Source organism: Corvus brachyrhynchos, unplaced genomic scaffold, assembly GCF_000691975.1.
Source record: "Corvus brachyrhynchos isolate BGI_N302 unplaced genomic scaffold, ASM69197v1 scaffold279, whole genome shotgun sequence".
Taxonomy (NCBI): domain Eukaryota; kingdom Metazoa; phylum Chordata; class Aves; order Passeriformes; family Corvidae; genus Corvus; species Corvus brachyrhynchos.
Window position 1 is genome coordinate 6,476,710 of NW_008246060.1, and position 26,334 is coordinate 6,503,043.

At 42.4% G+C, this 26,334-nt stretch overlaps 1 protein-coding gene across 1 annotated transcript; it reads left to right on the top strand.

Annotated features, from left to right (window-relative positions):
• The first annotated feature begins 9,632 nt into the window (after nucleotides 1–9,632).
• LRIT1 (leucine rich repeat, Ig-like and transmembrane domains 1) lies at nucleotides 9,633–22,584 on the top strand. Its single transcript, XM_008642805.2, has 4 exons — nucleotides 9,633–10,186; nucleotides 12,749–13,215; nucleotides 16,539–16,844; nucleotides 19,191–22,584. Exons 1-4 carry the CDS (start codon nucleotides 10,065–10,067, stop codon nucleotides 20,174–20,176), a joined length of 1,881 nt encoding a protein of 626 aa, XP_008641027.1. The 5' UTR covers nucleotides 9,633–10,064; the 3' UTR covers nucleotides 20,177–22,584.
• Nucleotides 22,585–26,334: the final 3,750 nt, after the last annotated feature.

Genomic DNA, 26,334 nt, shown 5'->3' on the forward strand with positions numbered 1-26,334 from the left:
TTATTATATAAAAGCTTTGGGGTTTTTTCTCCTGCCACTACAATCCCTGCAGGAATGTTATTAATGATGGGAATAGCATCAACCCACACTCCCCCTTCCCCTGCAAATCGTATTTCAGACACCAGCAAAATGAAAGCATTCATTGCAATTACAACAAGTTCTTTGTAGACACAAGATTAAGAAACCTGTCCAGTTAATTTTGCAACACTGGAAAAGAATTAAAGGTTGTGGGACAAAGGAAACATGTAATTGGGGAGTGACCTGAAAAACAAAGGGGCACTCATTGAGTTGATAATTAGAGGAAAAGTATGAACCAATAATTTCTGCAGCTTGTGGATCTTCCCCTCACACATGTTTTTAGAAACTGGCCAGCGTATTTTTCTGGCAATGACTGTTCTCTATATTAACATATTTCTTCTTTGTAACTGAGGCTTAAATTAATGTGCACACTGGCACAGCCTGTTTAAAGGCAAACACAAATTACTGATTTGGGGCCCTAAACATACAGGGATGTGAGTGAGTTGCTCAGTGGTGAGCACTCACAGGAATCACCTTACTGTCCTTTTGGAGATGTTTGGGGACTGGAGTCTGGGTGTACAGTGGCTCTGGAGTATGTACAGTGGCTCTGGAGTATGTGCAGTGTGCAGCCTGTCCAGCCTCCAGCTCATTGACTTAACAAGGTGCCACTAGCATGATCGTTGCCTCCTTGATCCATAACTTTCTTCATCCTGATAATCCTACTGCAAAATGGGAGCAAAAAGGGAGCTGAAGCACAGGGGATATTAGCTTCCCCCATCTCAGGCCCCACACTGTGCTGACCTGGCTCCCAGTTGATTGAGGTTTCAGGCAGTGTGAATTTGCTCCAGATGCCATCAGAGCTTGTTCAGGTCTCCTCACTACATGGTGAAGGTGCATTTGTGGTCAGTGCTGTTGGTTGAAATAGTGGTGGGTTTTTGCAGTTTTCCTGAAATCTGTACTTTACAGGTTGTGATGCCCAGGAGAACTGATTAGAGCTTCAAGGCTGTTGTGAAACCATCTTGCTGTGTTTTTTGATCTCTGGTATTCAATTTACAGCTCTTTTTGATGTAGGTAATTGTCTTGATGGATATGCTCTTGGATTTTGAAGTAGAATTCAGGAGGGCATGATATATGTTAGGCTATACAGATGTGTGGTTTAAGCAGACTACAATTACATTGCACCACATAAATCCATTGTTATGTTTGCCTCTCACTCACCTACATGTCTTGATGACAAAGAAGGTGACAGTCCTGCCTCCTAGCAGGGCAAATGAGTGATCCAAACCTGTGTTTTAATAGTGATCCATTGTATGTTCTTGCAAAAAATTAGTGCTAGATTTTTTAAATGTGCTGTAAATCTTTCTAGTGTGATAGTTCTGAAAATGGATGGATCATTGTAATGCTTGTCAACATAAAGCTGCACAGCTCTTCTAGACTGGGGATAAAGGACACAGATGTTTGAACTGCCCTCCTGAGGGCTGTCAGGTACTCTTGGTTTCCTGCCACTGTACTTCACTCCCAAGCAAATCTCCCAAATGTGTTACACTGCTGGTAGTTTTTGTGGCATGTATTAAAGTCTGTGGGGCAGACTTTGCTCATTCCAAAACTATTTCTTCCATGAAAGTAGGCTACTACCCTCCAGCCCCCTTGAATTTAACAGACCTTTATTAGAATGATTATTATTAACTTGTTGACTGCTTTTCTTCAAGTATCTTAACAATTTTCATGTCTAAATCTCATTTAATGTATCAGTGCAGAGTCTAATTACACAAGTCAGTCATAGGCAAACTTTCCAGGGGTGGTTCAGCATCTGACTGAAGTGAAATCCATGTCACCAGAAACTATATGCATCGGTCTCTTAATGCCTTTGCTGATGCTGTGTTAAGCTGACTTTCTAATGGCACGTTGAGATAGTATGGAATGATACAAGGTATAACTTCAGTTGTAAGTTCAGGTTATAAATGGTTTTCTTCAAGCAAAGAGGAGGTGCAAATAAGGAATAAATTATTGACTTTGATAGAATCTTCTGATGATAGTTCTTTTTCCAGTTGGTAAAACAAAGCTGCATTCATTTCCTTTCTGTCCTCTTTATGTAAGACATAACCTCACATCGTGTATTCCTGTGAAGTCAGGGAAAACATGCAAATGATAACAGGTTTGCCAAAGACATTCATTAACTCCTTAGCAATGAAGTTTTTAGTGATCCCTTTCTACTTTATGCACTCTTTCAACAGCTACTTGCTCTTTCCAAATTCAGGGGGAAAGGTCTTTTGCTCAACCTGATGTTATGTTGTAACTTCATAATTTGAATTCCACTGATTTCCTTTCTGCATCAATAACACATCCATTTTCTTTTACCCTCTCACTTAAGAATATTTCACTGGTTACTAATCTGTTTGCAAGGAATATGCAGAAAAAAGATGTGATCAGTTCTTGCCAGATGTCCCTATGGGTTTCATAGAACTGTATGGATTTGGTGAGAGCATATTAATCTTTGTAAAATATGCATTGGTACAAGCACAACAAGAAAAGGTGCAGTGCAAAGATAACAGAGTGCTCATGCACTCTGAATTTTCTTCAAGCAATCAATGCTGATTACTGATGCAGTATTTATATTCACAGCAAGAACTTTGCTAAATTGATGTATTATTATTCCTCTGCCATCCTAATCCTTTCTTCTGATTCAGGTTTAGCCAAATTTGACTTTTAATGTTGAAATATGCCTTTAAATGAAAAACTGCAACATTTCAGCAGAAGCAGGCTGGGAATGCAGCCACCCAGAACTGCAGTTTGGTAGCACAGAAATGAGTGGTAATCTTGGTCCTCATGGGAAAGGCTTCTTGCCAAGGAAAGGAAACAGAAAGCGTATTGTCTGGAGACCTTCCAGTTGCAGTTGTGTAAATTTGTTTCAGTTTTGTAGGAGTGATAGGGACTGTGACCCAGATTGTAAATAGGTGCCTCATGTTGGCCATAGGAGGGAAGATGCATGGAAAAAATCATCACACCAGTGTGTGGACAGGCATCAGCCCTTAGGAAATGCCCGCAGCCCACATAAAAACCCTTCTTCTCAACACTCTGGCAGTGTAACATTCTGCTCAATCTGATTTTCTCGGCAGCTGCCTCAGAGCTGTTGGAGAAGATGTAGTGGTGAAGGCCTGGGCAGGGCCAAGGAAGCTGGGGGCAGGCAGGAGCCAGTGCCTCTGCTTTTCTGGAGCAAGGGTGGCAGCCCCAGGTGTGGTGGGGAGGGTACAAGGAACCCAGAGCAGGATGGGGACCAGGGGTGGGAGGTGCTGTCTGTGCAGAGGAAGGTAGAGGAAAGGGCTTACTTGCAAGTACAGAGCTTCAAGGTCAGGGATAATAGCCAGGAAAGCTCCTTGGCCATGCTGAGCGAAAATGAAGGAGCTGTAAACTCAGTGGGAAGTGAGAAAGCCAGAAGGGGCAACGGCAGAGGCAGAGCAATGCTGTGTGAAAGGCTCTTCAAAAAAAGGACACAGCTCCATCACGTGCTCCCCAAATGTCACATATTAGCCCTGTGATTGGCTCCGTGAGGATGCAGTGCCTGGGACCCAGCAGCACTGGGAGTGGCTTTCCTGCCCACTGCTGCACCTCAGTCTTTAGAGAGTGAGAACTTGCTGTAGAGCTGAGGAGCATTGCCTCTACTGTTTGAGTTACCTCTCTAGAGACAGGTAGCTTAATTCACTGTAAATTGAATACAGATTTGATAAATACGTGTATATCCACCCAGGCTAGAAAATTAATGAAGTTACTAGAACATTTATTGCATCCTAGACTTCTTAGTCTTTGCTGGATGTACCAATCATGATTGTTATCAAATATATATAATTGTTGCCCATATCTGTTACCCGTCCCTCAAAATGCATTTTAGACACCTATAAATGTGTTTTGCTTTCAGTCAGCCTACTAGTTTTAGGGTCCTATACATATTCACAGTATAATGAAATATTCTATCTCTCTCTGCTGAATAGTGACATATTTCAGGACTTTGGAGGAGAAGGCAGTCCTATAGAATGCAGGGTATACCTAACAATGTTAGTGTAGTTCCCCCTTGGGGTTGAGACCTTTCCACTGCAGAAGAATCACTCCTCCAGGGATTGCAGTTCAAAGACCAGTACCCAGTAATCAAGAAACCCTCTGCTTTCAAGCAGGGTTTATGTTTCTTTGTATTAAGAAAGGATTTGCACACCAGGTCTCCTGTTTATTAGTGCTTTTGTAAAAAGCAACTTGATTTTCAAGCAATGTGATTCTCTCTGAACCATTCCTCAATGAGTCTATGCTACTGACCATGTATGTAAATGAACTTCTAGAGCACATATGACATAAGCATGTCTTTTTTCCTGCCACTGTGGTATTGTATATCTTGTTCATCTTAGCAGTCTTCTACCAGTGTCTGGGTGCCAGGGTTTCCCCAGATGTCCTGCTGATATTTCCCTCACAAACATAACCTAAGCTGGAATTCTGCATAGCTTTCCTCAACTTCAGTGTAAGATCTGTGTTCACTTTTAGAGGGATTAATCACATCTAAATTTTTTCTCATATAAAACCCAAATGTGTTAATTATCTAGTCTAAGCTATGCTTTCTTTACTGCTACAGGATGGAATGGGCAAAGAAGAATAACCTTAAGAGAATAAAAATACACAAGGTAAAAGCTTTCCTTTTCTCGTGGTCCCTGTAAGACTTGCAGCTTCCAGGAAATTTACTAGAACTGCCACAAGGGTATGTACTCAGCCTGCAAAATCTCGGGGCTGTATTCAGGTAAGTCAGAGTAGGAAAGCTGGTGATTGTCAGACTGGCAAGGGGGCAGAGGGTTGCTGTATAAAACACTGTGCTCCATCTGCACTCACGAGCCAGATAAACAATGCTGGAAGTTCTTCTTGCATGCCTGAAGAAGCAAAATAAAACAGCCACTGTTTCCTAAGCAGAGGTGATCCGTAGGGCTTAGACTAGTACTATTAAGGTCCAAATCAGAAAAGGTGGTTGCAGTCAGCAATATTGCTGCATGACTCCTTCTGTCATGCTAAGGATGCTAAGCCCAAAGTTAGCTGATTTCGTTGAACTGAAGGAACTGTTGTACTGAATTTTAGGCAATGAAAGTACAATAGGGATATGTGGCCAGGAATATAAACCTAAGAAAGCTTCACTCATTTAAAATATGTCAGATATGACCATGGTATGTCCAGTCAGTAAACTGGACTATAGTGGACTTGTATTTGGCCGAGGCATCTCAGAGAAGAATAGTACTTTTTTTCAGTGAGAATGATGCTGCTGGACAGAATGTATGCTATTCTAGGTGTATGTTTGGTAACTCCTTGATAATCAGTTAGTGTCCAGCTTACCTTACTGTTTGCTGAGGGGCTCCTTGTGCCATGGGACCTGTAGATTCTGCAGCAGTGTCATGGACGCCCAGCACTTCACATTTGTGAAGACAAGGCCTCTCTCGGTGCCTCAGCCCAGAGGGAGCAGACAGGGAGACACCAGGTGGGTTGGTTTACACCCTTCCATCCTCTGCCAGGCTTTGCCTCACTGGGCACTGCTGACCACAGTGGGGCCTTGTGGGGCGGCTGCTGCTGCGTGGACAGAAATGGGTCAAGTGTGGCATTCATGAGGGAGGTGTGTGAGTTTATCTCCCCCGTGGGCCAGAGGTCTGCCCTCACGTCTGCTCTTCTGCACCGGCTGTGACAACCAAGGTAAATATGCACAAAAGAATTACCACTTGTAATGTTGCATGCCAAAAGCTGTGTGGGTTTGTTTTATCTCTTCAGCATGTCCAGAGGCCTGTTAATGACTTCGGTCCTACAGGTCTGGAGGAGCTGCCTTCATCAGCATTAAGCGCAAGATCCAATTTAGAATGACGTAACGCATTAACGTGCTCTCGACTTGCATCAGTGGGAAGGTTTTTCCACTTTACAACATGTGCCCTGCCAGAAGCTTCTTGGAGATGCATTTACCTAATGAAAACGATTTAGTGTCTGGTCTGTGTTGCCTGCTAATAAAATCTTTCATACAAAATCATGATAATAAGGTATTTTATGGCTTTCATTTATGCTAATATATGCTGTTTGATTTGCTTTATGCCATATTTTTCTAAGTAGATGGAGAAAAGAAGTAAAAATAAATTCTGTCCAATTGCCATATTAAAAATGAGTGACTTAGTGGAGCATGCTGCGTTTGTCACTCAGGTTTCGCTCTAGAGCTCATGAGGAGAATCTTCTGATTCTGTGTGATTTCTGGCTTCAAAATATCTATATAGGGAAAAAAATGGAAACTAATGTCAAATAATTAACTTAATCTTATTAAATACAAAGCAAAATTTTTTCTCTGAATTATAACCCCAACTAAGAAAGATAAGAACGATTGCCATGTGCTGAACTTTGCTGACAGTAGACTTTGACCCCATTTGCTTTGCATTTACTTACACCAAAAATATAAACAGGAGATCTGGTTCTTCTCAGGGAATGCAAAACAAATTCTTACACTTCAGATGAATGACACTTGCTGAATGCTTCTTTGTATGTTTTTTCCTACAACTGATATTTTTAGTTTGATGCAGAGAAGAAACTGTTTACTTCCCTTCCTAAGTAAACAGCACGGAGCACAATTTTAATGATTTGGAGTGCAGAATGTAAGTGAAGAGCCTAACTCCCACTAGTTTCATTATGGAATGGAATTGTCTGTCATGAAAAAAAAATGTTTTTACTCTGCACTGCAAAAGGTAGTATTAATTTTAAAGTCTCAAATAAATATCACCTGCACTTACAAGGAAATTATCTAATGAGTGCTCATTTTACATTAAATAGCATAATGAGTGAGTAACTGTTCAGTAGTTGGGAGGAGGTAATACACTTAAGCCTTAAAAATACCATGAAAATCTAGAAAGCTGTTGTACTGCAAACAGTGCTTCAAGACAAACCAGAATTTTGTGTAGAAGTGAATTCATAGTCTGTTGAACACAGTAACCAGATTTTGCTTCCAGTTTTATTTCTTCCATCTCCCTGAATTAAGGAGGAAGCATGGATATAAGCAAAAGAAGCATTTTCTTGCAGCCCACTCATCAATGCTGCCTCATGCACTCCTTGAAGTGCAGGTACTGGCATAAACATCTACCCTTACAGTTTTAAGGATCTCATTTCATTTCCTTTTTTTCCCCACTAATTCTCTCTGTTCTCTTCTGCTTGCTCCATTCTGAGACTTCACCTTGAGTACTGCATCCAGTTCAGGGAATCCCAACAAAAGAAGCACCTGGACCTGCTGAAACAAGTCCAGAGCAGGGTCATAAAGATGATCAGAGGCTGGAGCACCTCTCCTATGAAGACGAGAAAATTGGTGTTGTTCAGCCTGGAGAACAGAAGGTTCTGGGAGGCCTTGGAGCAGCCTTCCAGTACCTAAAGGGAGCTGACAAAAAGCCTGGAGAGACTTTTTGCACAAGAGCATGTAGTGACAGGACAAGAGGGAACCACTTTAAACTGGCAGAGGACAGGTTTAGATTATATACTAGGAAGAAATTCTTTACTGTTTCTGAAGCAGTGAAGCACTGGAACAGAACGGCCACAGAAGGTGTGGATGCCCCATCCCTGGAACTGTTCAAGGCCAGGTTGGATGGGGCTTGGAGCAACTGGTTCTAGTGGAAGTTGTCCTTGCCCACTACAGCAAGTTTGGAACCTCATTATCTTTAAGGTCCCTTCCAAACCAAATCAAACCATTGTGTGATTCTATGGTCTATGAAGCCTGTGAACCAGGGGAATACACCTGCTCCCTGTGCACCAAGGCCTTCCTCCTCCACTTCTTTCTCCTCCAGTTCCTTATGGCCAAAGCCTACCTGAGCTGGTTTCCACGCCTCCTGATGAACCTTTTGTCGAGTTTCCTCAGGATGAGGGCAGTCCCACTCTCTTGACTGCTCAGACCAAGCTTAACATGGCTGTATCTGTGGCTTGACACTTAACCCATCATTTGCATCATTTGGTGGTGATGTATCGATGACAGATTGTAAGATAATACAGTCAACAGGGAGGGAAAACTCCAACATGTAAGTGCTGATAAAACATAACTGAGTTATTAGTTGACTGGTCCTTTTCCCTCCCTTCTCCTCCTTTTAAAGACATACTTGTGAATACACTCCAAGTTGTGAAACCTGTTAATGTTACCTCTTTTATTTATCTGGCTTTTTAATCTCTCAGCCTAACTCTGGTCTTTCTGGTTCAGAAGTGACTCTGTCATGTTAAGTAAATAGCAGCTTTCTTGACAAAGTGCAGAGCATTAGCTGCTGCTGCTAAGGCATGCTTTATTGATTGCTGTTGATTTTTACAAATTAAGTTTACTTCTACTGCTCCTGGCATTTAGTTGTAACTTAGATGTTTCATTAGTGAGGCAAAATTGAGGTTCACAAAAGCAAACCTTACAATACAGTTCTGCTTTCTACAAGTTTATTATCCAAGAGCTCCAATGGAGGAAAACTACTTTAATCAGATGCATTGAAAAAAATATAGATGCAAGAGGTTAATTATGTTGCATTGCCTTCTCAAGTAGAATTTAACTTCAGATGTTTCAGTCAATGTTGTGAGTATTGAACTGAGGCAGACTCTGGGCAGCAAGGCAAGTTGACCAATGAGTACACTAAAAAAACCAATAAGCTTGGTCTTAGCTTGGAGATCATTAAGGGAACTGAGAAATCGTTAAAGGTAGAAATGGGACCTAATGGAAGTCAATGAGAGAACAACTATGGATATTTAATGAGCAGCACTGCATCATGTTCTCATCTCTTCAGAAATAAATAATGAGATACTTGTATTTCTCTTTGAACAACAGTAAATGTAGAATGTGAAACTAGCAGGGGAAAAAGTAATCCTTTGGGTCATCCTCTCAATAAATGATTTCTGCAAGCCTTAATTAATTATCAGAGTAACTTGTGAAACAAGCTCATGTGAAACCATGGCACCATAAAATGTCTGTTTAATAGTTAGCCCCAAAACCACATCTAGATTACTGTGAAACTTTGAAAGTTCCTTACCCAGAATTATTGAAAAATTGCCAGCGTAATCTCATTCTGAACACAGGATGAATTGTGCATGAGAAGAGCTCAGAAATCCTGGCGAGCAATCTTTGTTAGAACAACACTGATGTAGCATAGTCATTAACCTTCAGGTAGTTTATTTGTAGATAGGTGTGTTACTGCTGCACTTCTGAGTGGTAACTCCTGATTATATATTTCAAAAGGAAAAGCAGAACCCACAGGTCTGCAACAGGGAGGAATGCTGGAAAAGTGAGATGAGTCATCGGCTGACCTTAAGACAGAGCTGAGCTTTTCTTAGCATTCCTGAAGCTGCCACACAGTCCTGCATCAGGTGGCACTCCCCAAAAGGGTCCCTTATCTGAGCTTTGCTGTGCCAGTGAGTCAGAGCACAGTGGTCAGTCCTGCAGGTGTGTGCTAGCCCTGGCATAAGCTGAAATATGTACATATTTACTGGGTTATTAACTGTTTATCAATATCAGGCTTGTTGCCAACAGTTCAATAATTGCTTTATCAAACTAGGAGTTTTTAAAAGAAAATACAGCCTTTTAATAGCATCACTATATATATTTTAGTATTCTTAGACCGAAGGCTTACATCCCATTAGCACAAATAACTGTTTTAAATCTTCCCAATACCTCTGTGAGGAAGTAAATTATTGCTAATTCCTGGTCAGATAACAGTTATCTTGCCTTTGATGTAGGTCCCCCCAAAATACATTTGTTTTTTTCTTGCACGAGAGCCACAGACTGCCTGAGGAGGGTGTTTTGAAGGGGCTGCTGAAGGAAGAAATGCTGTTAGTATGGTTCCAGGAAGCAATAAGCACCTTCATGAAAATAACTCAAGTCCCCATCCTTAATCCCTGTCTATCCCGTTTTATCTGATGGACTCAGCGCGGGCTGGAAGATCACAGTGTGGCTGAAAACAAAGGGAGTTAACAAGATGTGACCGGCCGATGGATAAAACAATAGGCGAAGCCCTCCACGCTGCCTAGAGCCAGGTGTGCTCCATGCCCAGGTCGCCATGTGGGTGGCGGTGGCTCTGCTGTGCTGCTCGGCGCTGGCGGGGCTGCTCCGGGCGGGCGGCTCCTGCCCCTCGCAGTGCAGCTGCTCCTTCCACAGCCTCGGCGAGGGCACCAAAGCCAGGTACGCCGGGCGCTCCGCGGGGCCGCCGCTCTCGCAGCGGGGTCGGGGGGTGTTTCTGCTCCTCTGGAAGGATGCTCGCAGAGAAAATATTGTGTCTGGACTTTGTGGCCATTATTTTTCCAGTTGCTCTGCGCTCTAGCTATATTTGCAGAGGATTAGCTTCTGAAAACACAGTAAGCTGATTTCAGAGAAAGTGTTCGGCCATCTCCTCTGTGAGAACAGAAGTGACATAATTATTGCTGATGTAACGGCAAAAAAAGAATAAAATTTAAACAACTTTTTTTTTTTTTTTTTTTTTTTTTTTTTTTTTTTTTTACCCTTTATGCTGAAAGTTCTGGTTCTAAAAGGTTTTATTTATTCTGTTCTGCTGGTTTGTTGCTAAAGTGTGATTAGATTTAATTAACATTGTGGTACCAAACCCAGCAATTTACTTAAAAACCCCTTCAGCTGGAGATCTTAGGCATAGCAATAGACTTTAGACAAGAATGAACTAAAAAAACAGACAGTAACAAAAAAAAAAAAAAAAAAAAAAAAAAAAAAAAAAAAAAAAAAAAAAAAAAAAAAAAAAATAAAAGAAGTTCATTCTCAGATTGGAAACTTTCCATTACAAGAGAAGACCAGAAGGACATCCATCTTTGAATGCAAAACCATTGTACATACATGCCTCTGGAGGACTGTTATAAAAGAGTCCTTCTGAAGGGGTAATCACAAAGTATCTGACTTAAAAGAAAATAGAGGCCGTATTTTCATAAGGTGTGGTTCACAGCAGAGGAGGTTTTGTGATAGATACAGTATTTGCAAAATCCTTTGTAATAAACTTTCCTAGATTGAAATATTTTTTCATTACTGAAATGAAGTATTTTGGAACCCCATGAAATATCTCTACTTTCTTATCTCTTTTATGGTGCTATAGATTTAATACTAGAAACTTTCCCAGTAAGAAGAAGCATGCTAGAGACACAAGTAGCCTACAATTCTTAAAAGGGAGTGCAATAGCATGAGAGCCAATTATTGCTCCATAAATGTCACGGTTCCCAGGGGAATTTCCTCTCAGTGACTGGAAAAAGCTGTTGTGCATTTCAGTAAGATACATAATAAAGCAAATATCCATTAGTCCCTTAAGGAGCATAATGCCACCTTTTTTCTGCATTATGATTCATATTTCTCACTAGAAGGAGATTATCCCATAGATTGTTTAGTGCTCACTGACAGAGCTTAGGGACGCTATGAGAAGCATTCTGCTTTACTGCCGTGATGTTTCTGTTAGTAAACATTTTGTGACATGACTACACAAAAAAAAAATAGTTTTTTTGAAAGAGGATTTCTGGATTTTCCTTATTTGAGAGATTTTTATCTTCCTCAAAATCTCAACTTTCAGCAGAGGGTGGGCAAGATTTAATGCCACAATGAAAGTGTTTGGTGAGAGTAATGTACTGTTTTTTGATTATAAATTAACAATTTAACTGTAGGCTCAAATAGCATTTAAATCTGGGAAGTCTGCCTGAGCAGTTCAGCAATGTTGTATGTTTTGGTTGATAGTGGAGGAATAATTGCTTTCTGCCAAAACCAATCTGGTTTTGACAGCTTTTTAATATTCCGTTTATAGAGGCAGTGTGATAAGAAAATGTTACTTGACTGATCACATTACATTTCTTGTGGTGTCTTGTTCAGCATGTGGAGCAGAACACGCCTATCTAACCTGACACCTTTTGCAGGTGGCTTGGTCTTTTGTTAAGAACTTGCCTTCCCCTACTTGCTGATAGGCAAATTAAAATTCAGTCAGAGAGATCTGTTTTGTCTCCCTTCATTTCTCATGGCTCTCTACGATCCCAAGTCACAATTTCTTGTATGGAGGCTGCAAAAACACAGCAAAGGCTTTTCATGTTTTGACCTCTAGAGATTAGAAATAGGGAGAAATGATTAAAACACATAAATCTGCCTTGCTTTCAGTATAGCATTTTCCAAAGAGTTAATTTTCCGTGCTTTCACTCTCATGACTATGTGTGCCTGTGGTGCAGTGACTGCTACCATCTCTACACACCTTCCATAGTAAAGCAAAGCTTACTCCAGAGTATTTCCAACGAGTTGTTAGCTGGCTTTCTTATCCTCATTTCTCAAACCAGAGTTCCCATGTCATATTTAATCTGTGTAACTTCTTGCTCTCCCTCATGTCAGTAAGGCTTCTTTTTGTATGGCTTTTATAGTTCAATTTATGGATCCCTTTGTTTAACTTGCACCAGAATCCTCTGTGGTGCATGAATGTTGTCACTGCTGCCTATCATAAGTACTCTAAAAAACTGAAAGCAAAAACCAACAGGAACACCAGATTCAGACACACCACTCCAGGAGAGGCAAAACACTGTGATCTCTGCAGTCAGAAGGTACAGAATTACTGCAAGTTTATGTATTTATGGTGATGATGTTCAGCAGCAACTAAGAAATGACAGTAAGTCTTGGGAAAAAAGAAAGGCAGATCAAAATCTTGCATTAAAATAAGGTTTCAAAACCTTTTCAAAATAAAAGAAAATCACATCTTTGCTTATCTGTGTCCTTCCCCACCAGGACAGTGCTGTGTAATGATCCAGAGATGACCCTCCCTCCTGTGAACATCCCTGTCGATACAACCAAGCTTCGGATAGAAAAGACAGCTATCCGCAGGGTGCCAGGAGAGGCTTTCCACCTGCTTCACAACCTCGAGTACCTCTGGATGCCCTATAACTCCTTGGCCAGCCTCAGTGGCATCCCCTTCAAGGGCCTTCGTCGTCTGCAGGAGCTGAGGCTGGATGGGAACAACTTAGTGTCATTCCCCTGGGAAAGCCTGGCTGGCATGCCACAGCTGAGGCTTCTGGATTTACACAATAACGAACTCACCTCAATCCCTCCAGATGCTGCTCGTTATGTCAAGAATATCACATACCTGGATCTGTCTAGCAACAAGCTGATGACTCTTCCTCAGGCTCTCATTGCCACCTGGGCCAACCTCCAGGCTGTTCCCTACTTCCCCAATGATAACTCCAAGATCATCCTAGGTAAGAGAAGTGCCTGCCAATTTTCAGGGGGCACAAATGTCAAGAGTTCCTCATCTTATTGCAGCATTTTCACCCACTGTGGTTACCATAGCAAGTACACTGCTATTATATGTATACAATTTAATACCCCAAATAATGTGTGTAAATTTATTTGCATATTAACAATCTCACCTCAGGCTCATCACACCCAGCTTATTATGCCAAAAATTTCATCATTTCTTGAATCTTTGTAGCACAAAATGGGTGACTCTTGGTCAAGGCTTTTTTAGTTATTGCCACCACCATTTTGGATAGAAATACAAATATGTTTACAGCTCTTCATCATTTGTGTGCTCTTTTCTAATAACAGTGTATGGAATTGACCCATTTTAAGCAGAACTAAATAAAAGGATGGAAAATTTATTATGCCCGAATTAAAGAGGAATAATGCCATGGCTGAGCATAAAATCTGGGTCAGAGCTGCCAGTTTCTCTCTTCCCAGAGCCTTGTTTAACTGTTCACACAGAATTAAACCCTAGTCTACCCAAACCCACCAAGATAGTGCTGCCTTGAAGGGCAGCTATGAAGCTCCAAGAATACCCTTTTTTGTGGCAGTTGTAGGCTCCTCAGAGGTATGGCTTTGGGGCAATTATCCATTTTTGTGTCAGGGTATTTCACAGCTGACTCTCAGCTGTAGGATGCCCAGGTGAGGTTTTGAGCACATTTCCTAGTTCAGGGGGTTACTACACGGTCTTTTAGCCATTGTTCACTGTTCAAATCCATGGCAGGCTGATGATGGCTCAGAGTTGTTGCTATCTGCCATCTTCACTTGCCATGTGCTGACCCAGCCCCACTCACTGTGTTTGGTCACTGAGGTGTGGGCATCTCCATGTACGGCCTCTGCAGCCAAGGGTGCGAGTTCAGCCACCTGCTGATAATCTCAGCAGAGGCACTGCAAGTTTCCTCTCACTCTGGCAAGTACCTGCTGCTCTTTGTTCCCTTGAAAAATTTAGGGAGGTAATGTTTTTAAAACCAGATTGCAGTGGAAAGAGAAAGAAGACTTTAAAAAGATACAAAATGCCACCTACAAAGCTTTTAGTGTCCTTAGCAGATGTTGCTGAAGGTTTCACTAGCATCAGGAGAGAAAGGAGCAGGTGTTTCATTATCCCATTTTGCCAGACATAGTAACAAGTTCTTTAAGCCAAAACTGGCAGTTTGGGATTGCCCATTTCATTCGTGGCAAGACTGCCTACATCTTACTTTTCCCTTTTTATTTTTAGAGTCAAGTTACACGTAAAAACGTTATTCCATCCAATATAGATTAGGAGACCATTTTATCAAGAAGAACAGATCATGCCTTGATGCACGTGGCCAAACTGAGTAGTATCCAGCTGTGCACAGGTTGATTGTGTCAGGATCCTAAAAAATTCATGTAGGCATACGAGTATAATGCTAAAATTAACTCAGTAATGTATAGACACAACAGCTTCTAGGTCCTATCCTGTGGACACCCATAGGAACCAGGTAGATAAAATGCATGTCTCTCAAAGGAGCAAGTTGGGAAACACAGCTGCGTGTTTCTGCTTCACTCTGCTCATGACTGTTTCTCATGGAGGCATAAAAAATCATGAATAATAAAAAGAGTCAGCCCAATCCATTCCTTTGTCTGCAATGCATCACTGTGACTCCTCTTCAGAGCCCCTGCTTGCAAACTCCTTCAAGAAGAAGTAATTCTCTGCTGAGTTGCTGGCTAATAGTCTGTGCCGAGGGTGCAAGCTTTTCCATGGGAGAACTGCCCATGTGAGCCCACAGAACTGTGCTGTGCAGGGCAGCAAAGGCCTCACTGGGGCTTTGTGGGTGCTGCAGCTTCAGCTGGAGCTGGGGCACCTGCCAGGAATCTGGGATCATTGGTTATCTAGCGCATGAACTAGAAGTGAGCTGCTAGCAAAAATGCCATAAAACAACAAAGCCAAGCTGAACGTTCATTATTTACTTAGTCCCCTTCACTTTAACATATTAATTGATAAGAATTGACCTCCTGCCAAGACTCATCATTTTCAGATCCTCTTCTAAGCCCAGGGAAGAAGATATGGAATGCACTCAGAAGAAATTTTTCAGCAGCATCTTTAAAACAGTTTGAGGGAATATTAGTACTCTTCACTTTCAGGCAGGTGCCAGCCCCAAGGCACGTCCTTGGGCTGTGCATGGAACAGAGCAGGCAAAGCCCCCTTGGAGGGAGCAAGCTCACTCCTGTGGCAGGCAGGAGGCCTGGGAGCCATGCTCCTGGCTTAGGCTTCAAATGTGTGCCTGGGGTTAGATGGCATTAATATCCCTAGTGCCAGTTCTGCTAGCTAAAATCATTAGAGACCACAACCTGTCCACAGCACAGCTGGATGCGAACACTTGTAAGTAGGATGACACAGATTTAATCAGAATACAGCAACTTCTGTTCATGGGTATGCATTACTCTAGTTCCAAGTTTGCTTTTTCAGTACTATCTTCACAGATCTATTTTTAATAATGTCTAATTTTTTCAGAATTGGAATTCAATAGGTGCAAACTGGGAGAGTAGAATAAAGAAGAAGAGAAACATTCCAAGACTCTTGAACAGGAGTGTGTTTTTCAATATACCTTGTTCTGTGTGTATAGCCTTAATATAGTTATGGTCTATGTCTTTTTATATACATAACAGGCATACTCTTCAGTTTAATTCTTAAAACAGTTCTTTCATTTTATCCAGCATAAATTAGCATTTCAGGAAAAACAATTGATTACCAAAACAATGAAAATAACTTAGAATAACAGGGCTGGAAGAGAACTATGGCAGGCAAGTAAAATCAGCTACAGCTATTGCAGGTGTGAAAGTGGCATGACAATCTGGCTAATATTTTAAGAATGCCCAGTGAGAATAATTTTCTGGCATGTCTAAGAAAGGGAGTTTATAGTCTCCTCATGCCAAAAGAATGCACACCCCTTCTCCCATGAGTACTTGTTTTTTCATCCTGGAACTAAATGTGTTTATAATAACAACTTGTTTTGGTTCTTTATATGCACGAATCACAATGTTTTCATGACATTAATAATCCTGCTTTGAACTTGAAAGAATATTATTTCAGATCCAGATTTTGAGATACTTTAGCAAGCCGTATTTATTCCATTTTGGCAACTGTGGGATCCATCAGGCTCAGCCAACAGTAGTGGGGGGGGAAAACCCCCACCCCACATATTCCTGTACAGACAGCTCTTGCAGAGCAGACTGGGAGCCTATCACACTTTGTCTTGCTGAAAAACAGAAACAAAAGGTGCTGTTGGAGTGACTTAGTGCCCCGATTTCTTTTTGACAGGCTTGCAAGACAATCCTTGGGTGTGTGACTGCAGTCTGTATGAAATGGTCCATTTCCTAAATTTCCAGTCTCCTAACATAGCCTTCATTGAGCCCAGGCTGAAATGCTTCACCCCCCGGAGCCTCGCAGGAGTCTTCTTCAGCCAGGTGGAGCTGAGGAAGTGTCAGAGCCCCGTTGTGCACACGTCTGTAGCCAAGGTGAAGACCATCCTGGGCAGCACGGTGCTGCTGCGGTGCGGGACCACGGGCGTGCCCATCCCCGAGCTCAGCTGGAGGAGAGCTGATGGGGCTCAGCTGAACGGCACAGGTGGGTTTGGTTCTGCACACGTGGAATGAGTGAGGCAGACCTGTAGCAGGTGTAATCCACTTTTGCATTGTGATTTTCTATAGACTATAAAACTACTTACATGCTGATCTAAATATTATCAGATAAATGTATATTATCATGTGTAAGAAGTTGGTTTTGCTTTGTTTCATAGCAGTTGTGGTGGTGAGGTAAGTCAAGGGATTTTCCGCAAATCTGTTGGAACTAAAGAAATGAAGTATTTCCAACTGTAGCAATAAGCTGTTTCCAGTTACTTATTCAGTCACTGAGAAGGCTTCCCACTAAATTATTCTATATTCTATTAATCTATTCTATTGCTAATCCATTAGCAAACATCTCTGGCAGAGAGATGTCTGATGTGAATTCAGCTGGGAGTTGATCTGCTGTAGAAGCAAGAAAAGGGTGCAAACATACAACACGACTGATATTAAGACCAAAAAGCCACTAAACTGCTGAAGGATACAACACTTCAGTGGGAATGTCCCCAAGGAATCATCCCCTTCTGACAGATTGACAAGGTCTCCTGGGGAAAATGCTCTGTGGAAGAAACCCTGACCACCTGGTCTCAGCACCTCTTCTGAGCTAAACCCTCCTGTGGGGGAAGCTTTCAAACAGACACTGGTTTTGTGACTGATCATGTTTTCATTTCCATTCAGAAGAATGTTTGGAGCTATAATTGCAATGTTGGTCCTTTAATGTGTGGGGAATTTAGGGAAGAAACCTTTGCTCTACTGAAGACAGTTGTCCTTAGCTTTTTGTCCTACAAGTTTTCAGTCAGGATCTGAACCTTCTTACTTCCAACCTGCCCTGAATACTCCTGCATCCTAGTCCTGCCCTGACTTTCATAGAGGATCTAAACTCAGCAGATAAATTGCAAAGTATGGAGTCTGATCTTCAAAGGGTTACAGGGCTCCTCAGTGCACAGAACAGGGAAGAGAGCAATTTTCTTTCACAGCAGTAGAACCATTTGGAATAAATGTAATTTTTTGAGATCTGGACAAGTCACTGCTCTGTTGTACACGATGTGCAGGATGTAGCAGAGCTGCTCCTCATAATGATAACGTGCACCCACCATGCTGCAAACATCCCTCATACACTTGAAAGAGCCGCCACAAAACATACAACAGGGGATGATTTCCTGAAAGCCTATGTTGAGTTTACTTTGAGATACAACTGAGAATGATGTATTTTGTGCCCCATTACATCAGATGCTAGCACCTTTCAGAAAAAAGTTGGCTGAAAAGATAGGTTATTTCTCAACAATGGCAGCTTCTGTACCAATGCTATAATGTGACTATTTGAAATGCTGGTGTTCTGAACAGAAAGGAGTGAGAAATAGCCCACAATCTGTATGTGCAGGTAATTGCCATAGGCAGACCCATGGATTTATGTTTTTTAATATACACATTCAGTAAATACTTAAACTGCAAAAGTAACTTCTGCTACCTTGATTTCGCTGCCACTGGAAGGGGTCCCAGTAGCCAAGGCTGGATCCTGACCCCAGGAGGGCTTGGGAGAAGTCTGCATCCTCTTACCTTTGCCTTTCAGATATCTCTCTGGTTTACCTTTTAGTGGGAAAGGGCTGGGACAGTGTATGCCCATCCTAAGGAGGCTGGTGAAATAATGAAGAGGGTGCTTTACCCTTCCACAAAATCCCAACTCTTCTTTTTTTTTTTTCTCTGCACCAATAGAAAAAGACAAAAAGCCCCCTAGTTTTAGCCTCCAAGTGAATCAAGTGAGCAAATCAACACTCAGCTGTGTACATATCATTTGGTGGTAAGTGATCACACCTGTGTAAAGATAAACACCTGCAATAATTAAGCAGTAGACAAGGATATTATCTTCCAACTGTTTTTCCATATACTCTAGGTCAGTCCATGTGTGTTTATTACAATAAAATCTTCACTGTTTGTATTTTCTTTGCCTCCAAGGTCTGCATCTAATGCTCCAATAGATCATGTTACTGCCTGCTCCTTCCACTCTTTTAAGTATTGTACCTACGTAAGAATTTTCAAGCTTTTATTTTTAATGGAAGATCCTTTCCTGTTTTATTTTCAAGCTGTATATTCATTTGGAGGAAATAGTATCAAATATTTCACGTTCATTTGGAAGCAGTTTAAATCCTGACATAATCTAATTATAGTGTTACTGTCCTTTTCTTAGATTCACTTTGATTTTGTAATGTTCTTGGTGGCAAGCAGAAATGATGACTCTTTATCATATACTTTATTGAGCAGATATTTGGTGATGGAGTCTTAATATTTTACAAACATGGTATTAATTCCATTTATTATTGCCTATTTATTTAACATTTCTCCTGCCTTGCAGTTCACCAAGAGATTTCCAGTGATGGGATGAGCTGGTCTATCCTGGGCCTGCCTGTAGTCTCTTACCTTGACTCTGGAGAGTACATCTGTAAAGCAAAGAATTTCCTGGGGGCAACAGAGGCGTTCATCTCACTCATCATCACAGACTCAGAAAGCACGGATGACCCTACCTCTAATGGCAAAGGCACGTGGAATGGGAAGGCGAGTGGGATGCAGGCAGCTGCCTACAATGACGAACTGGTGGCAAGGTACATCATCACCACCTCCACTGTGCCCACCCTGGGGGCTGGAGTGGGCACTGGAGACGGGCTTCTCCTCCCGGACATGGCACAAGACAGCAATCCCCAGAATCTGCTGGTGAGCCCCACCATGGGCCAGCAGGAGCCAGAGAGGATGGTGAGGTCTGTCAGGGTGATAGGGGACACCGACCAGGGCATCACCCTGGCCTGGAAGGCACCTATGGCAAAGAACACCACGGTGTTCAGTGTCCTTTATGCTGTCTTTGGAGAGAGGGACATGCGGCGGATCAACGTGGAGCCAGGGAAGACCAAGGTCACTGTCTATGGGCTGCTTCCAAAGACCAAATACATCGTGTGTGTCTGTGTGAAAGGGCTGATCCCCAGGAAGGAGCAGTGCATCATATTTTCCACAGATGAAGTCTTCAGTGCGGGAGGAACGCAGAAGCTCATCAATGTGGTTGTCATCAGCGTGGCCTGTGTCATTGCTGTTCCTCTGACACTGGTGGTCTGCTGTGGAGCACTGAAACGGCGCTGCAAAAAATGCTTTGTGCGAAAACCCAAGGAAATTCAGGAATCCTACGTCACCTTTGAAAGCCTGTCTCCTGGGGCCAAGGCAAAAGGCGTGGAAGGAGAATACTTGACCAGGCACACCCCCGACGAGTCGAACAGGCTGCTGTCTGCCCGCTCCAGCGTGGACTCGGAAGCCATACCAAAGATTGAGGGACAGCCTAATGAATACTTCTGCTGACAGTACCGAGGCTGACTGCCAGCTCACCCAGTGGAAAACACGTGGCTGTATCTGTGGCTCTGTGACTCTGCTCCAGCACTGCAGGCCACCCCGTCCATGCTTCTGTCTCTGACTTGTTCTGGAACAGGATGCAAGAGGGTAGATGGTGCCCAAGCTTTACAGAAACATGTTGCTCACACCACTTGGGGTTTGCTGCTTTGTACCCAGTCAAAGCTTCTGTGATAATGGCCTCATTCTCCTGGACCACTTCTTTTTTGGTTTTTTTTCCTGTAAAATGAAGTGTGCACACTGTGTGTGAGGACATTAAGCAGCATTTCTGAGTGTGCTCTGCTTGGTGTTGTTTAGGACCTGCTCTGAAATATGCAAAGTACATTATTCTCAGCTCTTTTTATGGTTTTTTTGGTTGACAAATGGGAGGGTTTAGTAATTTTGATACAAATATCTGAGAAGGTGAATATTGAGAGTCTCACCTTTTACATCCCCCAGGTTTGCATGAAATGTGCAGCTTGATGCTTAATAAATCACTAAATACAGATGTGCAGAAACCCTTTCTAATATGTCCAACATAATCACAACTCTGAATTCAGAGAAATGTGCAAAGGAGATAGAAATCAAGAACCAAAACCCAATCCGCTCCTAAGAATGTGTAATAGAGAACATTTTCTGATTGCATTTTGGTCCTAAACTCTATTCTTAAAATAGTATTGAACAAGAGCAAAGGTCTTTAAATATCAGTCCTAGCTGGCATTTTGTACTGTAGTTTGTAAAGTATGTTTTATACTAGCTGTGCTAGATAAAAATCATACAATAGCCTACTTTGCACATGGTGTGTGGTGGTGTAATGCTTTGTAACCATACTGGACAACCTACATTACAGTTTTGTAAAAATCTCCCAAACCAGCCCTGTCATTGCTGCCTGTGCTCCTGGCAAAACTGATGGTGAAGACCCACACCATCAGCCAGGCACTTGTGACTTGGTCACAGAAAGGAGTTGCTCTGTGCAGAGCAGCAGAAAGTGGTGTCTGACCACTGGCCATGCACACATCAGCCATTCCTGATTATGGTCTCAGTGGTGGCAGTGGCTCAGTACAGACTTTTGGGTTTCAAACATTTTACAAGTTCAAGCACCCTGGAAAAAACCTGTCTAATATTAATCTAAATGTCATTTAAGTTCTGCAGCTTCACTGGAATTTGGATCTGAGTGCTTATCACAAAGTAATTCCCAGACGTGTAATTTTCCACTCAAGTCCTCATGTAGTAGTAAATAACATTTTTCTCTTTGTAATAAACATTATTAATGAAGAAAATGATATATATTCTGCCAAATGTTGAATGGGAAAGATCCAGCCAAGTTGAAATGGTAATGGATAAAGCTTGCTGAATTGTTCTGAAATGTGTGTTTGTAAATTTATTGGAAAGACTTCCACTCACATTCTGGATGTGTATGTACAGTGTGGGTTAAGAAAATTCACTGGTTGGAATGGAGCTCTGTATGGGTTCTGCAAGTCTTCCTTGTACAGCAGGGTTTCAGTTATGTCAGATTACTTGGCCTGATGGAAAAAGCAAGTCATCTGATCTCAACATAAATACCAGCAACAGGGGGTACATCACAATAGCTTCTGAAAGCACTCCCTGTATTCCTTACATTAATGATAAGGAAATTCTCTTGTATTGGGAGAATTTGTCAATCCCTGAATTATCCCCATAATTCATGCTACTGCTATCACTGGACTGTGTAGATTTTTAGGTTTACAAATAAAGTTTTGTAAAATTATGTATTTTAATGTAACAAATTAACTCATGAAACATGTGGTACATAATACATCTGTTCCTTATTTATAAAGTTCATTTGTCCCAGCCTGATTACTAGAGTCAGGAAAAAACTGTCCTTCCCGTAGCAGTTTTTGTGCTGAGTTGCAAGGATTGCTGTATGTAAGCCTGGGTCCTGCCTACATGTGCAGCAGGAACACTGGGCTGTGCAGAACTCAGCCTGCCATGGCCCTGGATGGATAAGCTCCTAAGAACCAAGGCTGTCCTGACGTTTTCCTGTGGTGAACGGAGGGCACCTACTGCTCGAGGACTTTCCTGTAAGTCATGTCTGCAGGAGCTGACTGGGAACCAGAAATAGTCACTTTTCAGCTGACTGGAGACATGAGCTGGGTGATTTGCTGCACCCAGCGCTGGTGAGGAGCAGCTCTCACCCGCTGAGACCCTCGGTCTGTGAGTTGGCTGTGGAAAAGGCACCAGCTGGGCCAGCACTGGCACTCTTTGCTTGTGAGGAGGGAAGGATGGAGGGATCATCCTGGGACATCCACTGTGAATGGGTTCAATTTTACAGACTCTACTGGGTATTTTTTGTACTTTGAATGGTAATCCCAAATAGAATAAACGTGATTCTTCTTTTCTTATTCCTGTGTCCGCTCTCACTGTCTCATAGATGAGGCATCGCAGTTTATCAGCTGCTGCTGTTCAAGAAAAGTCTTTCTCTGTGAACTGGTGGTTCATACAGGGTAGGCAATAGGTACAAACCTGTACAAGCTCTGTCTCATCTGGTGTACTTGCTAAACTGTGAGTGAAATTTCAAACCATTAAGGAAGCTGATGTGACTTCAAAGCTCTGGGTCAGATTTTCAGTGGTATCAGACATGTAAAGATAAATATCTCACTGGATTTTCTGTTTTCTTGTCATGGCAGGGCTGTTAGGCACCTAGTTTCAGCAGGGTAAGGAGAGTATTTATCCCTGCCAACAATTCCTTTCTTGGTTAAAGTCAATTCTCAAGATGTGCTGTAAGAACCAAAGCCAACATCTGCTATTGCACTCCCTTTTAACAAGCTTGGACTGATATCACCACACCCACTAAACCATCAACTCATTTTTAAACACTTTGATACATGCACTTTCTGAAACACCCAACTGCAGCCTTCAACACTTACGTCCTGCCCAGCAGTGATTCCTAACACTGAAAGCCATGGCCAAGGGACTAATTGAAAAGCATCAGCCCAGACTTGACTTCTTACAAGAAGAAATGTCATTTCAAGATGGAGTTTGACTCTGGCCGTAGCTGGGAGCACACAGTGGGTGATCTCTTGGCATGTGCTTTGGCAATCAGTGCAGTCTCTGAAACTGCACTTCCCATAGACTAGCAGACACTGTCTCTGTGGAGATTTATTTCGACAGCTTGAGTTTCAGACAGCTTGTTCTGCATTTTGGCTTCAGCCAGGATGCCACATGATGTTAAAGAGCAGCTGAACTGAGGGGACATCTGCTGTCACAATAGTGACCATTAAATTTACAAGCAGGCAGAAACTAGGCTGAATTAAAAAGGCAGCAAAATCCCACTCCAGTAGGGAACATAAGCATAATGCCTGTGGCAAACACTGGGGGATTTATTTCCCTTACTTCCGCCTCCTCCCTTCTCCTCCCCCTTCTCTCTACCCTAATTCTTCCAACTTTGATAAGTAATTCACCACTGAACTCTCAGGTTAATACTGAACCTTCTGAGTACACTTGGAGTTTGGATATATTTAGATAAATGCCCTCTCAAGCAGCAAATAAGTATCAGCTGTAAAACAGCCAAAGCATTGGCTCATGGTACTGACTAACGTCACTCTTTGAAGGCCGTTTTCCAGCTCTATAGAAGATAGGTGGGATTGGCAGGAATTCTCATGTGAGAATACAACTGCAATTCTTTTTTATTATTTTTTATGCTAAGCAAATCAATTATTTAAAGGGCATGAGGCATTGTGCACCTATTCTGTGCCTGAAGATGTATATGGAGGGAAACTCCAGTAGTTTTTACTCTGCACATAAACCTGTAAATAAATAACACTTCACTTTTCATGAAAGATTTTTTGAACATGTGACTCAGCTGCCATGTACTTTAAGACCCTTCCTGTGGGCCATGGAGGACGGGTGTGAAGGTGGCAAAGAAGGCCCCCTTCCTTTCAAGCAAAGGAGGTTTTGGACCTTAAAGGTGGTGAATCCCTTCTGCGGCGCCTTCTGGTGCCATTGGGACAGCCAAAGCATCCCAACCCAGGGCCTCCCTGGTGCCATGGGTGCAGTTTGCGATCCCATCTGCCTCAAATCCCAGGCATTGATGGGTGTCTCCATCCCTTGTGGATCCCACCGGTCCAGCATGACTGAACAAGCCAACAATCTGGGGGGACTTCAGCCCCCATCACGAGGAGGTGTCCCATCACCTCTAAAGCCAAACACACCAAGGCACTGATTTTCTTCTGCCTCTGCTGAAAACTTTCTTCTCCCAGGCCCTGCAGCTCAAGCATGGGCAAACTCCAGCATTTGCTCCTGTCACCCAGGAGTTTTCTAACTAACTACACCATAAATGGTTTGTTACTGTTATTGCCTATCATAATGGGTAAAATTACATACCTTTATTATAGCAAAATTATTTTGTATTATTTACTTCATTGTATTATTATTAACTTATACTAGTATATATTATACTGAACTATGTTACTTATTATTTTGTTTTATATTATTTTATTTTATATTATCTTGCCATTGTAAAATTATATTATATTATTATTTTAAACTGTAAAAATATTAAATTATTATAATAAAATAATAAAAAAATTGTTTTATTAGGGAATATTTTCATGGCAAACCACAGAAGAAGGCACTGGTGACTGTGGCATTTGCTGGGTGGGAGTGGGGGGGGCCCCTGCCTGCTGATGGATGACAGGGAAGGACTCACCCTCCCATGGCAGCTGCCACTGTTGCTCCTGCAACACCCTCAGTTTAGCCAGCCAGCCCTGCTAATGGGCGTCCCCTCTACTGCTTTGGTTACGTGGAAAGTGCAGGAGTGAGTGTCCCAGGTGACAGGAGCTGTAGTGCAAGAGCAGCAGCTTCACCAAGAAACTCCTCAGCAGCCACCACCCTCCTATTGGGGGATTTACAGCCGCTGCATCTGCTGTGCTACAGACCAGCAGCAGCCTTTCCTTCACTCCTGGCTCACTGACACGTTTAAATGTAGGGTAGTCGTTGAAAAATCAAATATTGCACCATGGACAAATAAGGAATATTTCAGTTAAAAAACCCAAACTATAAAAATCCCGTATGCCTCTGGTTAGATGTGAGGCACTGCCAGCAACAGCATCCCCACAGGCCCAGTCCTTGTGGTCTGCTCCCTGTACATGGGGGACAGAAACAGAGCACTGTACCAGTCCCCAGAAGCTTCCCTACCAGTTCATTTCGCTGATCTGCCATGAAATAAAAGCTCCTGTCAATTTAAACACTGCAGAATCTAGCCTATGTCTTCTGCAGGCTGACAGCAGCACAACCCTGAGAGCCACATATAGCTCTAAGCCCCCACACTATAAATATTTTTCTATCCTGGTCCCATAGGTTGGAGGTTAAGTAGGTTCAGGCTAATCTTGCTTTGTGACCCAGTGTCACACACATGGGCAGTGAGGTGCAGCCCTTTTCCCAGGCATGCTCCTGTGCAGGCTGTAGTGAAGCCCATCCACACTAGATGGCCCCAGGAGAACACAAAACTCCTTGGAAAGCATAGCTGAAACCTGCTATTTTGGATTAAAAGAGATCAGTAAATTTGGTTACCCAAAACCCCTTCTCAGAACAGCTTAAATTTTCAAGAGGACTGAAAGGCAGCTGGCACGTGTCTTATGAGGGAAGCCAGAGAATAGCACTGAAATTTTATATTTATACGGAAGAGGTTGGCTTCCGAGATACTCTTCTCAGAGAAACCCATGGACTGGCCACAGCTATGTTGCCATTTTCACTACCAGTGTGTAAGAACTGAGCTCATTTCAGAGGAAAAAGGCATCATAATTATGCTTCCATGCCGTAACATCCTAGACTGGAGAGCAGGTTTTGTGCTCACCACGAGCAGAACACACCCTGCACAGTGCTGTGGGCAGGATTTGGGAGGAGGATGGATTGTGCCATTAGGCACGATGGCAAATTACAGCTGTGAAATCTGGCCCTTACTGTGGCTTTCTGCCTTGATAAATGCCATTAAAATACAGGAGATAGAGACAGATCCCTTGTAATTAAAAAAAAAAAAAACAACAACTTGGCCTGGTTAATTACTTGCAAGGGCTTGGCAAAAGAAGTGGTTTCGGATCCATCTTCATATTCCCAACCAAATAAATATGTCTGTCACAATCCCCTCAGCTGGA